Below are 14,430 nucleotides of genomic sequence, written 5' to 3'. Positions count from 1 at the left end.
TTTTTAAGATAAACTGCTTAGCAGCCAACTTTTTTCCTTGTAATATACTAATGCTAACCTGTATGTTTAAAAATCCTGATATATTTAACGTTTAGTAAGATACGATATCGAATTCTGTGTTTTGTAAGATTTACTTTACAGCTATGAAATCTTTTTAAAATATGTGAGCAACATCTTCGAAGCTCTACTGAAGCTGTCTTCAGTTTTCAGTTTCTGACTAGACTCTGCTTGGGGGCTTCATTTGCAGGTGGCAGAAGTTTGACATTGTTTGGAAAAAATACCTACTTTTGGAGGTCTTCAGTGAAGTTCTGAAAAGATGAGGGACCACAAATGACCGCTTGTATTTGTAACACACTGACCATTATGAACAGATATAATACAAAACTAAATGTTTCATGTTTTTGAGCTATTCAATCTGAAACTAGTTTGTATAAGATTTGGAAAGGTTGAAGAATACAACTTGAGTTTTCCTGTCAATATGACAACTCTATTAAACTCAAAATGGTACATCTTCCTTTTCTTTCGCATTGTTTGTTTCAGTAAAGCGCACCTGAATTTTGAAAAAAGGTCTATGGATCCTGAAAATCAAACTTCTCCCTAAATATCAATACAAATCTTATTCCTGTTTCAAGGAAATAAGAAATATATGACATTCCATAGCAGAACATGAAATAAATTCTTCCTCTGACATATTATCTTTCTGCTTTATTTCTATTCATATTATCTTGGATGTTATTCTTAGGAAAGTCATTAAAAGCTCAAAGGTATATATGAGATTAAGGATTTCAGGAGAACGAAATTGAAGATAGGCTTTCAGTACTCATATCACTTGCAGTATGCAAACATTTGACATTTCTATTGCTCTTGGGGTTCATTATCAGCAGACAGTGAACTCAACTTTAGGTTCCTATGGATTAAGAAAAGTTGCTAGCACACTGTGAAATGGAGAAGCAAAAGATAATCGTCTTTATTCAGCATACGTATGCAAGCTTCTAGCATGCCAAAATTTAAAGGGTATCATTTCTATAATTGGTGCTCCTAACACAGTGAAAGTTTTATCTGCATGTTTCTGAGTTTATCTCTATACAAAGCATAAATATAAAAGAACTGCTCAAGATTTCTGCTGAGCATGAGTTTTTTTAGAACCTTTTTCTTCTGCCAATCTGTTTTCCCCTATTCCTTCAACTTGAAAGAGACATAAAGAAGTGGAAACTCTTTTACAACCCTTAGCTAGAGCTAATGGGACCCAGGCAATATTCCTGCCAGGATGAATCCGCATATTAACTGACCCTTTGTGCAGAGGTCTGGCACTTGACACTCTTTTATATTGCCATAATTAAAATGAGTCGATGGGTCAATTAAAGTGAACTTTTCAATATTAATAACCTTTGATTACACCTAACTGAAGAGTCAATGGTATAAAGTCAGCACAGGCTGGAAATACTAATCCTGAAAGCCTGTCAGGTAGCCAGGCATATTATGTAATGAGGTTTGAACTTAAAGCTAAAGTAGGGCTGTGTCATACTAGCAAATAAACACAGTTGTATCATATAGTTCTATGACAAACATTAACAAGTCCTTGCCTTTATCTAATCTACCTCTGTTCAATGAATTTATAGCTTAACTTGCAATCTGTTTCTTAAAAGTAACGGTTGCTGACGCTCAGTCTGATGTTTTAATCACCAGCAATGTTATGGTGGTCCATGATTTGTTATACTGGATCTACATTCAATGGAATTTATGCATTTATTTAAACAAAATTGTTTTATTAAAGGACTTCAGCAGGATAGGTGAGTGAATCCTTTTTCTTCCACAGCCTCTGGAAATGACAGTATTCTTTGGCAAGGATTCAGTCCTCACAGTCTTTGTAACAGTGTTTTCTAGTGACTGGCTTGTTCATGGAAAAGGGATTTGTATCACCCACAGGTGGTTTGAAGAGGAGGCAGAATTTTGGATAGGTAAAAAGATCTGTATTCTTTTATCAGGTGACACAAAAACTTAATGGGTGAGGATGTGGCATAACTGGGCTATTCTAGTTCTTGAAATGAAATTTCATCTGTCAAGCACTCAGAAGCATAACACTCAGGAATCCAGTCCACATGAAGCACTCACAGGTCTTGACAGAGCTCATTTTCACCCTGTATCCATCAGGTAAGATTTCTAAAAGCAGTCAGTGTTAGCCTAACTGTGCCCCAAAGATCTTTAGTGAAAGTTCAGCAATGAGTTCAATGGGGAGAGTCAAATCAATAGTAAGTGCTTTTCAAAGTCCCATCATTTAGCTTTTGAAACAAACATATGAGTTCAAAGAAAGATAATATGAGAAAAGTCAAGAAATATCAATGTCAGCCACCTCTTTACCTAGGAACAACCATACAACAACAGCTGAGCATGTCTGTACGGCAGAACACAGCTAATTTCAGCGTTATGTTTCCAAAATATTAGTGAGGGGAAAAAACATTCAAATCATGAAAAAACCTTTGTGGCACTATCCATTAAAATATACCAGAGAGAAAGATGGATGGATACTTCACTGGAGCATTCTTTTATTTATAAATACACAAGTCAGCAGCAGCATAGTTCATTCTAAAAGGGTACTTCATTATTGCAAAGTGTAGTGCTTCTTGATATTTTTTCTCCAGTAAGTAGCAATATGTCAAACCCCACATATTTAACCCACTTCTCTTGATGTCAGAAGACCATGGCATACCCTAAAGAACAAATATTTGAACAGTGTTAAAATACTGTCAGCGAAGTATTGGGTATCCATCTGTTGCACAGATAATAAACATATTGAAATGACTGCCATTTATTACCAATGCTAACAAAATAGTCAAGACTTCTAGTATGTGTGTATGCATAATATATACACACACATTATGCATATGTATATACAAGTATATCAGTTATATATCAATATGCATACAAATTTCTGCTTAAATATGTACAAACAATTAGTATATTTTTCAGGCTCAGTTTTCATATTGCTTTCAGCTGACTGAAAGGGCATATGGAAACAATAGGAACATATGGAAAAAAAGATCTGTTTTAAGACCAGATTGTGTTGTGTTTGCTTATGTTGAATAACATATGAGGAATATTCCTTCTGTGGCATAAAGGACTCTGCTGTGAAGAGGTGTCACAATGCAGCACTTTGTATTTACCCATGCTGTTAGGTATTCGCCATTTATTTACCTGCAGCAGTGATAGTGTCATGTCAGAAATAAATCTGGGTCTGATTGTTTCATTTACTTGCAAATTCTACCCCATGATAATTTTCTTGAATCAGTGTTACTTTTTTATTTACACAAAATGGGAACAAGCTCTTACCTCTACTGTGCAGGAATTACTGAGAAAGATTATTGAGGTCTCCCATTTATAAGTATTATGTTGCTTAGCTTATGAGCTTAAAAATACTTTTCAAAATCAAAAAGATTGCCAATGTACTCTGTATCCAAATAGTGTTTAAACTGAAAAATTATTATCTACTTAAGGATGGTGAGACACTGCATATTTTACTCACGCTATTTTGCCTAGGCAGTAGCATGGATCTCCAAAGTGTGAATGGTTTTATGTATGAGAGGTGCATGTTACTCAGCCTCATGCACCTTGGAGAAGAGAAAGAAAGAACAGAATTTCAAGCTTAGCTCTGAAAATCTTCCTTGAGCAGGCTGAAGTTTAACTGCAACTCTCCCACCCTTTTCTGTTGTACCCACAGAAATTGGGTATTGTTCCAAATTGGGTATTTGTTGTTCCAAATTCCACCTGAGTTCCTGTCAAAATAGTTGGAAATATTGGCTCTACAGCACTTCAGAGGCTCAAGCTCATAAACTAAACTCCAGTTTTCTATTTGTGCCCAATGCGTACACACACAGCTGCACAAGAGAAAGTCAAAGGGATGTTTGAAAAGAATTAACCCACTTTACCTAGGAAAATGTCAATTTGCATAGATGATTATTAAATGTACAAGTACAAATACACAATTAAGGCCCTTCTGGTAGACTTCACACACATGAGCCTTCCACTGAAATCTATAGGAGGTTGATGCTGAGGTTTTGATCCTGGCTAGTCCTACTCCCTGATTTTAGTCCAAAGTAAATGCCACATGAAGGGGATAGATCTTCTATTTTAAAGGTCCTGATCCTGCAAACACTTAAAGAGGCAAGCAGTTTTACATACATGGGTCAACTGCAGAATCAGAAATGCCCCAAAACCCCAAAATAAAAATATGACCAAAACCAAAAAGCGTCACCATACAAAAGCATACTTTCAATCTGAACAGCCGCTGCTAATGGAAGTTCCGCTAGACATATTCACCTGAATACTTTTGTGCTTGACGTATTTAAAATTAAGACATGAAAGTGCATATTACTAGCTGCTCGATTATAAATCTGATAAGACAAATTCTAGTTTATTTCTCAAAGGAAAATATTGTTAAAGTAACTCAATTTCAGTGGCGTGGTGGCATTTCAAGATACCAAAAATTAGAACTTCACAGCAGATTTGTATTATTTAGACAGATCATACTATTTTGCAAAAGAGATAATGCAGATTGCCAAAACTACTTAAAAAAAAATACATCACTGGTAATTTATATCTATATTATCTGGAGTAAACCCACTGATATGTCAAGTAACGGAAGATTCTTAATTCATTGCCTTTTTCCAACCTAACATCTACCCTACCCTCTTTATGATTTATAAGCACTTCAGTAAAGTATCTGATCCCAGTATTCACTAATTTTCTTTACACTAAAACTATAAAAAATTCTGACAGATTAAAATAACATTGTTTCAGAGGATCCATGAGCATAGGGCAATTTTACATGTCAAATTTGAACTCAAAGTACAGAGAAGTTAAATAGTTCATAATAAAGTAAGCAAATAAACTTCAGACTTGCCATGACACTCATCAACTAATAGCAGCACTTAATCACACTCTAGTCATATACTGTTCTCTTCAGACCCTAATTCTGCAGTGAAAATGCCCCCAGCATGGTAGCCCAATCATATCTCTTTACGTATTTCTGGATTAATTCTTTGGGACTGGGACTTTCATCTTTCTCCTGGATTATAAAGCAGAAAACACACTGTTTGCACAGCATAAGCAGCAATACATCCAACTTCTTTATCACAGGCAAGTATAATTATGGACAGAACACTGTTAGCTACTCTAGCAGAAATCTTTCATAGAAAATAACTAGCAGTAGCTATCTCAGCCCACTACCTCCTCTGTAGCTGCAGAGAGAGGGTTGCCAAGCGGGTGGGCTGAGGTACCTGATCATGCAAGATGCTGCATGTCTTGAGTGAGATCCGGCGTTCTCTCAACTCCAGCCATTGTTAGTTGGAATTACAGATGTTCAACACGCCACATAAACAGGTCTATAAACTCTGACAGATTTTTGCACATCACTTACCTGAATGTGAAAGACACTAAAATGAAGCGGGGCAGGATAATTAAGACTGTGCACACTCTAGCACAGACCGAAGGCCATTTCTTGTCACACCCTGAAGGCTGTATCTTGTTACATGCTGCTTTTAATCTGAAATCCACATATGGATCAATAGCATAGTGCCCTTAAAAATACTCTGTGAAGGTTTTAGGGGTTTTTTCATTCTACACGATTGCAATGACTTGAGAGGGAAAAAAAATCCTAACAAATGAAAACAAAGTCACCTGGAAATGTAAGATGGAGAACAAGGCAAAATTTGACAGTGAGAAAATCTCTTTTGCTACCTATCCTTACAGTGCTCTACCTGTATGCAGAGCCAATAACCAGCAAACATTTTGGTCATGACAGTAAAACATTTTACAACGGCTCTCTGTGTTTCAAGAGGACACGAACTGGATTTTTAATAAAATGTTAGCCTCAAAGCAATTCAAAAGATCAAATTTTGAAAAGACAAAGAAAATTGTATCCAAGCAAACCAGATGCTTTAAAACTGCTACCCAAAGAGCTAACAGAAAGCTTGAAACCTGACACAAAAGAAAGATGTGCAAAGTATCCTAACACTGCAGTCATATCACAAGTCAGTACTTCAAGAGCAATGAATGAGATATAAATATTTACCCTAGGTAGCTAGACTGAAGAATGTAAACAGATTCCACAGATATAATTTGTCAATATCTTTACTGATGGAAATAGAAATGTTAACTCAGGCAGGTCACTGATCCTGAAACATGAGTATAACAAATTACATTTTTTACCTATCATTCATTCACATCATTGGCTTTCTCGCAGCTGTCTGCTCCCCTGCCTTCCATTTCTTGTTTCAAGGCAGTGAACAACTTTTTATATCCACTTTTCACTTGCTCTTTTTCACTGTTTCCTTACTGCATTCTCAGATTAACACCGCTTGTTTCAGAACTAGTCTGTTTTCTTATTTTCATGGTATTGCCTGTTTTCACTCTCTCCCATCTCAGAAAGGTGGCCCTTCTGCTCTCTGAAGCACGGTCTTAAATCTCACTTCTTCTCAAGGTCCACAAATTTTAACCACCTCCTAAACAATAAAATCTGATCCAAAGCTTACTGAAGTCAGTGGAAGCCTTTCCATTAACTTCAGTGGGCTATGAATCAGGACTAGATTGCTGTCAGTAACTTGGGACTGAAATCAAAAGGACCTGTATGAGTATCTTTGTTCTTAATAACAGACAGCTACTTGAACACAGTCATAGCAATACTATATCCTACGTTAATACCATTTGTGAATATTTCCAATTCATTTTCTCCAGACCTTATGCAAAGGACTAAGGCCTTAATTTTGTTGTTACCTCTACCTGTACACGTTTGGAGTGATGCCAAAGACTTCTGACAGAGCTTGAATAAATAAGCATAGACTAGTTCCTATCACTTCCTTTATATACTACAAAATACCATGCTACTAGCTAGGTAAGCCACCGAAAATTGTTGAGCTTGTGAACTGGGTTAGTAAATCATCACAAAAAACCCCGGAGTTAAACTGGCTGTTTAGATAGAGTGGTGGAGTATTTAGAAAGCACAGTGGAAAGTTTAAAGCAAATATGTTTTAAATTCTCATTAGTGAGGATGTGCAATACTATTCTTGCAAGGATCCTTTCTCTAATCCTATATTATTCATCTAAGAGCAATTTGAAGAAAAGCATTCCAGAAATCAAAAATAACAATGTGACTTCATTCCTCCTATCTTCATAAACATTCTCTTATTTATTCCCTCTTTACATAATTCTCCCTGCCTCTTCCGACCTCAGTTCTCTAATGCATATTTTTACAAGGGGAAAACTAACATAAATTACTTTTTCCCACCCTTCCTTCTCCTACTACTTAAGTTTTAATCTCTTGTAAGAGCCTTGGGTGTAAAGACAGTGCCTTTCTGCAATCCCACAGTGCTCTCACCAAGTGATACAGGGAAATCAGTCCTAACAGACCATTTGGGAGATCTAATGCAGTATAATAATTAAGATACAGAAATACTATGTAGAGGACTGTGTTCATGTTATGGAAAAACCTGTCATTACCAGATAGCAATTATTGTCAATATAAAGCTAAAATACTACACACATTTATTAAAAGATATGTTGTGATTTGAGGCTATTTCAGTAGTAATTTGACAGTAATGAAAATTCACATTTTTCACATCTTTACCCTATATTGTACTAACTAAGGTACTTTAGGGAAGTAGATAAAAAGTATCACTGCCTATTACCACATAACTTGGCCAAGTGTATCAGCAAACACAAATCCAGTTAGATGACCTTCACTGGAGGGGCGCAATTTTGGGGTTTTCTGTTTTATTTTTTGATTTTGGTAGGTTTTTTTGTTTGTTTTTTTTTTTTTTTTTTTTTTTTTTTAAGATATTTATGCTGACACTTCTATTGTAGTGAAGTACACTCCACCCTCACAGCTTCAGCTATGGGAGACAAACACTTTGTAGAAATGAAATTACTGTTGCAACAAGGTTGCTTATGACATTGTTTAATACAAAAAGGAGCCAGGACACAGTACATTGATAGGGGGTGGAGTGTATTGTATATACAGAAAATGGGTATTAGTTCTGTTCTGTCATCAGATGTTAATGTGGGAAAATGGGACAAAAACATACGCATTTTCTTTCCAGTACTGAAACATGCAAAGAAAAAATGCTTATTACAAGTTGTATGCAGCTCAGATAGTAATAAAAAAAATTAGACAGATCTAAAAATTCCCCAGTATACTTAATTTGTTTAGTTTTTTTAAAATATATATTTAATACTCTAATCTTTCACTTCAAAACTTAGAATTAAGCAATGAGTGAACAGGATCTTCAATACAGACAAGGCATTGCTCACATCACAATAAAAGGCATCTTTTGAATGCAGCTGTGGATTTCTAAACTTAGACTGAACACAATTTTTAGTTGCTTGAAATTTGAAATGCAAGATGAACTTGGCCACATCTATTTTCTTTAAGTGGCATTGTAAATATGCAATAAATTGCCGATTCAAAGAGGCAACATGCAGAATTCAAACCTATTTCCTTCTTGCAAGATTCTGTTGACCTGTGCACAGAGGTATTGAAGCAGTGGTGCAGTGAGAATCACTATAGCAATACAAATCCACCGCTCAAGCATGAGATCCTAGAGGCTGGATCTCTGAGGAGTAACACTAAATATGCTGTTCTCCAAAATACACTTCCTTTAACCAAGGAATTCAGTTTCAGCAAAACTGCTGCTCACCAACTTTTTTCCAAAAGAAAGAAAGGCAGGGAGGGTGAGAGAAGGAAGAGATTATGCATTATGATGACTTTTAGCAGAGAGCTGCAAACAGTAAGCAAAGATGACCAATATTTGAAATGTGATAGATTTGAACCAGAAACACGAAAATCTTTTTCCCTATTAATATCTTGCCAGAGTTGGCTGGTACAAAATTCGGGTTGCAGCTACACGCTGAAGCAACCATGTTGAGAAACAAAACAAACAGGCATTTATATCCCCCCCAACCCCCTCCCCTTTGGGTAGCAAAGTACGACTGACACTTTTGGTTGGCTGCAAGGCAAATATGAGCTAGAAACTCATTTAGCCAGATCCACATCCATGGCCCCAGATGTTTAAAACTTATCATGGGTTAAAGCCATGAAATAAAAATTAAAAAAAAAATTTCAATTTGAAATTTTATTGGCATGTTGCTAGAATGGTCAACATCAATCGACAGGAGAGACTTTGTCCACACGCTCTGAGAACAGCCTTCCTGCACCTCCCCCCCTCTTTTCTTCCTCTCTCTCGCTCTTTCAGCACAAACGCTATTAGAAGCCAAACAAAATACTGGCTATGGGTGTAAGGAATGCTGGTTTTTTGGAATGTCGCCATGGATCCCGCTTCCAGTCACGTCCCACGGAAAGAGGGTGCAGACTCCTGCCTCTGTGGCAGGCTGGTCTCCCCAGGCAGGGCAGAAGGAAGATAGCCACATACCCCTGCTACCCCCTATTCTTTCCCATCCACTATAGCCAGGTCTTTGATCACCCTCAGTTTGCCGCTGGCATCGATCCTGCGCTTCTCGCGTATTAGATCCTCCAGGCTATGGAACCTCACCGTGTGCACCTTGTTCTCCGCCAAGTGGATCTTGAGATGGTACTGCTGCTGGTGCTGGGTGCCGGCGGCAGCCTGCAGCTCCCCCCCGGCTTTGAACTCCCTTTTGCCGAAGCGGCACCAGGCGGCGAAGCTCTCGGAGTTAGTCCAGCAGATCTCGTCGCTTTTCAAGCCCAGGTGCCCGCAGGCGTTTTGCACCACCAGCTCAGCTACCAGCGGGCGAAAGCGGTACCAGCTATTCACCACCCGGCCCACGTTGCCCGCGGCCGCCTCGTACAAGCTGTCCTGCCGGATCTGCCCCTGGTGCAGGTGGATGATCTGCCCGCCGCCCACGTACACTGCCCAGTGCGGCGGCGGGTGCTCCGACGGCCCCAGGTAGAGCAGCTCCAGCAGGTCCCCTGGCTTGCAGAGGGCAGGCAGGGCTGACACCGAGAAGACGCTGAGGTCCCCAGCCTGGGGGCCGCTGCTGACCTTGGAGAAGATGCATTCCTGGCCGCGGAAAGCGGAGAACTGGGTCTCGTTCAGCACCAGCTGGTGGTGGAGGTGGTGGGTGGGCGTCTCCTGGCCAGGGCTGCCGGAGCCCTTCACGCTGTACTTGTCTGGCTGGCCTCGCTCGTCCAGGTCCTCCTCCTCATCCGAAAAGAAGTAAGCCACCCCGACGCGCAGCTCGTCTTTCTCGATCCCCGAGGGGTCCCCGGTCGGCAGCTCGCTGTAATTCAGGTGGGTGATGCGATCCAGTTGATTTCCCATCAATGACAGGGCGAGGCGAGGGCAGGAATCGCCGGATCTGAAGGAAGGGTGGGGTGGGCAGACACAGACAGAACAAGAGAAAGGGAGCGCAAACGGAGCGAAGGGAAGAAAGGAAAAAAAAAAAAAAAATCAAGGTACATACAAAAGATCTCAGCGATTCCGCCCTAAGCCCCCATTCCTCCCCCTCCCCTTCCCTCCGTGCATGGCAGAAACTCCCCGCGCCGACCCGTCCCCTGCCCTCGGGCTGCAGGGCAGGGCAGAGCCCCGCGTCCCCGCCGCTCCCCGGGCCGCGCCGTGCGGGGCTGCCCGAGCCCCGCGGTCCCGCAGCGCCCGGCTGCTGCCACCGCCGCCGCGGGAGAAGGCGGCTCCCCGCCGGCTGCCAGCTCCGCGCCGGGGTACGGAGTTGCCCCGGGAGCCTCCGCTCCCAGCTCAGCAAGGGGAGAGGGCTCCCGGGGCGCGGGGAGGGGCTGGCCCGGAGGGTCCCGAGCCTTCCCCTCCGCCTGTGCACAGCCGAGCCGAGCTGGGCATCGCTGCATGCAGGAAGGCGGCTGGAGGCGCGCACAGCTTCGGGGCTGGCACCCCTGCCCGCCTGATCCCCGCAGCTCGGCCGGGACCCCGCAGGGAACTGGTGATTGGCATTCCCTCCCCCAGGGGTCCCACTCCGTACCCGTGGTCGCCCAGCGCCAGAACACCTCCCCCCCCAAACTCCTTTAAAGCCGCCCTGTCCCCATGGGCGCCGCAGAGGAGGTGAGCTCCGTCCTCCCCGCCGCACGCCCGGCTCCTCCGCCCGCTCCGCTCTGGGCTGCCCGACCCCTCCGGCAGCCTAAGTACCGGCGGCGCCGCTCCCGAGCCCGCCCCGCAGCCGCTCATTGGCCGCGCCGCGCCGCGCCCGGCGGCGGCAGCAGCGGGGTTCCGCGGCGTCACTGTCTGGCCGGGTCCCGCCGCCGCCGCCGGGAGCCACCGGACCGGGCACCGGGAGCACCCCCGCGGCCGGCCGTGGCGCTCCGGCGGCTCGGTGTGGCGAGGCGGGGCTTCCCCGGGGGGAGGGAGCGTGCCCACTGCGGGATGCTGCTGCCGAACGACTCTTGCACCGAAAAGAAAGAACAAGGGAAGAAGAAGAAGAAGAAGAAGAAGTCATTTCCATCAAAAAAACCCCTGCCCAGGATCCAGCTGCACGTGTCCGGGGGTTGCTCCGCCCCTCGAGGCCGGAGGTGGGATGCCCCTCACCCAACTTCAGCGACCTGAGGCTCACCTGTGCAGCCCAAACTGGTGCTCTGGGTTTCCCCTTCCCGGTGGCTGTTCCCCTCGCCCGTGGCGCGACCTGTCCCAGGAAGGGATGAGGTGCCGGCCTCCTGCCGTCGCCTCGATGGGATGTCGAAATGTTGGGCGGTTGGCGTTAGGTGAGATGACTCCTTGTGTTTGTCTTTCCACACCTGGCTGAAGCGGCAGCCGTGGGTTGTCCTCTGATGTGACTAGAAGGCATGCTATGACTTGTCTTAGGTGAAAAATGAGACTGCCTGACAGCTGCGGTCCATGCCTCCCTAAAACACATGAAACTTAAGATCTGTCCTCTATAGTAGTTAACACTGACACACGCTTTTACACCTAATTTTGCACGTTATGGAAATGAAACTCAGAAATGATTAGTTCGTTTGACCACAATTTCCTTGTGAGGCAGTGTCAGCGATGGGATTGTAACATATTTCTTCTGCGATCCTAGTCTTGTGCTCTAATCATGCAAACTTCTGAGAAGTGAGAATTTAAATATTTTAAGACACTTCATGAAAAAATCCAATGACATTCTTTAGCTCATATGTGAATCATATTAAAGTACCATTTTTATCTAGAAGTAAATTTACTACTTTCTCCACAGTGGAAACAGTTTTGTCATCTAGATAGAAGTATTTCTGCTTTCAGTGTTTGTGGATAATCTCTCTCTTCACTGCTGCCCTTTTTCCAGTCTTCAGGTTTAATTAACTGAGAACAATAATGCCATCACTTTATTCTCGTGATAGAGAGACATACATCCTTAAATATAGTGAATTTCAGTTTCTCGGGGTACAAGTTGTATACCTAAGTTCATATGGGTCAAGTACTGAGTTTCTTAGATAGACGTGTTTACTTCGAATGACCCTTTTATTTTTCTGTTCAAATATTCATGTGGCTGTGTTTCCAGAACACCATCTTTTTGTTCTCATCATTTTTTTAACATACGCAAAGGCATCGCATCATAAATGGAAGAGAAAAAAGGGTGTGTTTAGTGATATGTCTTTCAAAGATGAACATCAGTTATTTTTCATTGTGGCAATTATACTAATTTGTTGATGGTTACAGATTTCTCATGTTTCATAAACCCAGGGGCTACAGCCCGAGACTCACAGGAATTGATCTGATTTACAGCAGTTAAGGATGTAGCATGCAGGGTCTGTAGAAGCAGATAGTGAATTTGAAAAAAAAATTATATAAAAAAGTATTCTATTCTAATATATGCATTTAAAGGTTTCACAGGACTAAGCATAACAGATGGAAGCTATTAATCTCTGGAATTGTGTAAATGCTTTTCTCATGATTGTCAGAAATTATATGTTCTTTTATAGCATGACCTTCACCAACTGCAACATTTCAAATTAAAATATGCAAACACTCTATTAAGTTTAGAGTTTAAGCTGTAAAACTGTTTAAATATTTTGATTTTTTTTTTGGTAACTGTTAATTCATTTCATTGTTTTAAAGCTAGTCCAAGTTAAAGGACATTTTCTGTAGGCCTTCATCAAGAGTTTCTGTTTTCTAAACACTTTACATTTTTCCTGTTAAAGTCTGCATCTTTTTAGGTTGCACTCGCGCAGTTCACACTTCCCACATTTGCCAATCATCAAGGCTACGTGGAGTAATTTTTAGATAGTTCTAAACAAAATATTATTTCATCTTTTCCATGCAAAAGAGTGGAGAACAGGCTGCTTCAGTAAACTGCAGGTGCAGAAGGAGAGTGTGGGTCTAAGCAAAGCTTTGCACTTCGAACTAAGTGGAATAGCTCCTGCCAAATTTTAACCATTCTCTGTGTGCCTTCCATGCTTTTTCAAGTCTGCACAATGAGGGTACTCCATCTCTTGCTGAAGCACTTACCATCCCTTGCAGTCCACATCTCTCCATGACCTCCATTCAGCACACCTCCAACACCCATTTTCTCATTTCATTTCAGTTCTCTTGGCTGCACAGTCTCTCTCATCAGTGCTTCATGCTCTACCTCCATCCTTCAGGAAAGACTTTTTCTCTCAGTTTCTCTTCAATCCCAATTTTATATTATGAAAAGTGTCAAGAAGTTGCCTTAAAAAAATCCAACAGACAAAACAAAAAAAGCCCAAACTTATGAACATAGTTATATAAAACTGTGATTAAAGGACACTATAGAAAAATCATAGAAATAATGTGAACCAACGGCTAGAAATAAACCCCTCGGTTTGAAGGCTTCTGTTGATGTTAGAGGATGCTATGAAAGCAGTACACTGTGTCCACAGAAATGTATTGATGTGGACTACTGGAGATGCTTGTTTTGTCTGAGCTAGTTTGACTGGCAAGTTTATCATCTCCTTTAGATGTTTTGCTTCTGGGAGCTGGTGGAGGCTTGTTTCACAAGGCAGAGAGTGCAGGCTTGGCTGCTCTCAGACCACGGCACTGGCAGTGCAGTGTCGCTCTGTTCACACTCCTATTGACCAGCTTCGGCCTCATTAACCAGGGTCGTGGGAATTTTCCACGCTACTGACCCTGGTCCATTGTTATTAACTGTAACGATTTTTTCGTCATTCCGAGCACAGGAAAGAAGCCTGGTAACATCATCATCTCTGGTTCTGTCCTGGTCTACTCCGAGATTACATTTTTCCATTGCTATTTTTGGCTTTGGTGCCTTTTTCCATCCTTGGCATTTTGTAACTGTTGCATTTATGTTTAATTTAATACAGTGAAAACTCTTAAAATATGTAACAAAATAGATACTCAAGAGCTTACTTTTTAAGCCTGATTTTTTAAATGGTCTTATCGTCTTGCCTTGAGCTGAGCTTTGGAGCCTTGGACCCCCGTTGCTAAAAGCGGAGCTGAAACCTCTGTTGATTTGAATGAGTGGAGAACATTTGTGCAGAAAAATTTAAGA

General features: G+C 41.7%; 1 protein-coding gene across 1 annotated transcript; it reads right to left on the bottom strand.

The window, feature by feature from the left end:
* Positions 1 to 2,702: 2,702 nt before the first annotated feature.
* LRATD1 (LRAT domain containing 1) lies at positions 2,703 to 11,069 on the bottom strand. Its single transcript, XM_075414860.1, has 2 exons — positions 10,954 to 11,069; positions 2,703 to 10,323 (listed from the first exon to the last, which is right to left on the bottom strand). Exon 2 carries the CDS (start codon positions 10,284 to 10,286, stop codon positions 9,432 to 9,434), a length of 855 nt encoding a protein of 284 aa, XP_075270975.1. The 5' UTR covers positions 10,287 to 10,323; positions 10,954 to 11,069; the 3' UTR covers positions 2,703 to 9,431.
* Between the last annotated feature and the right edge of the window lie 3,361 nt (positions 11,070 to 14,430).

Source organism: Opisthocomus hoazin, chromosome 2 (genome assembly GCF_030867145.1).
Source record: "Opisthocomus hoazin isolate bOpiHoa1 chromosome 2, bOpiHoa1.hap1, whole genome shotgun sequence".
Lineage (NCBI taxonomy): Eukaryota > Metazoa > Chordata > Aves > Opisthocomiformes > Opisthocomidae > Opisthocomus > Opisthocomus hoazin.
This window is presented reverse-complemented; position numbering and strand designations above follow the sequence as displayed.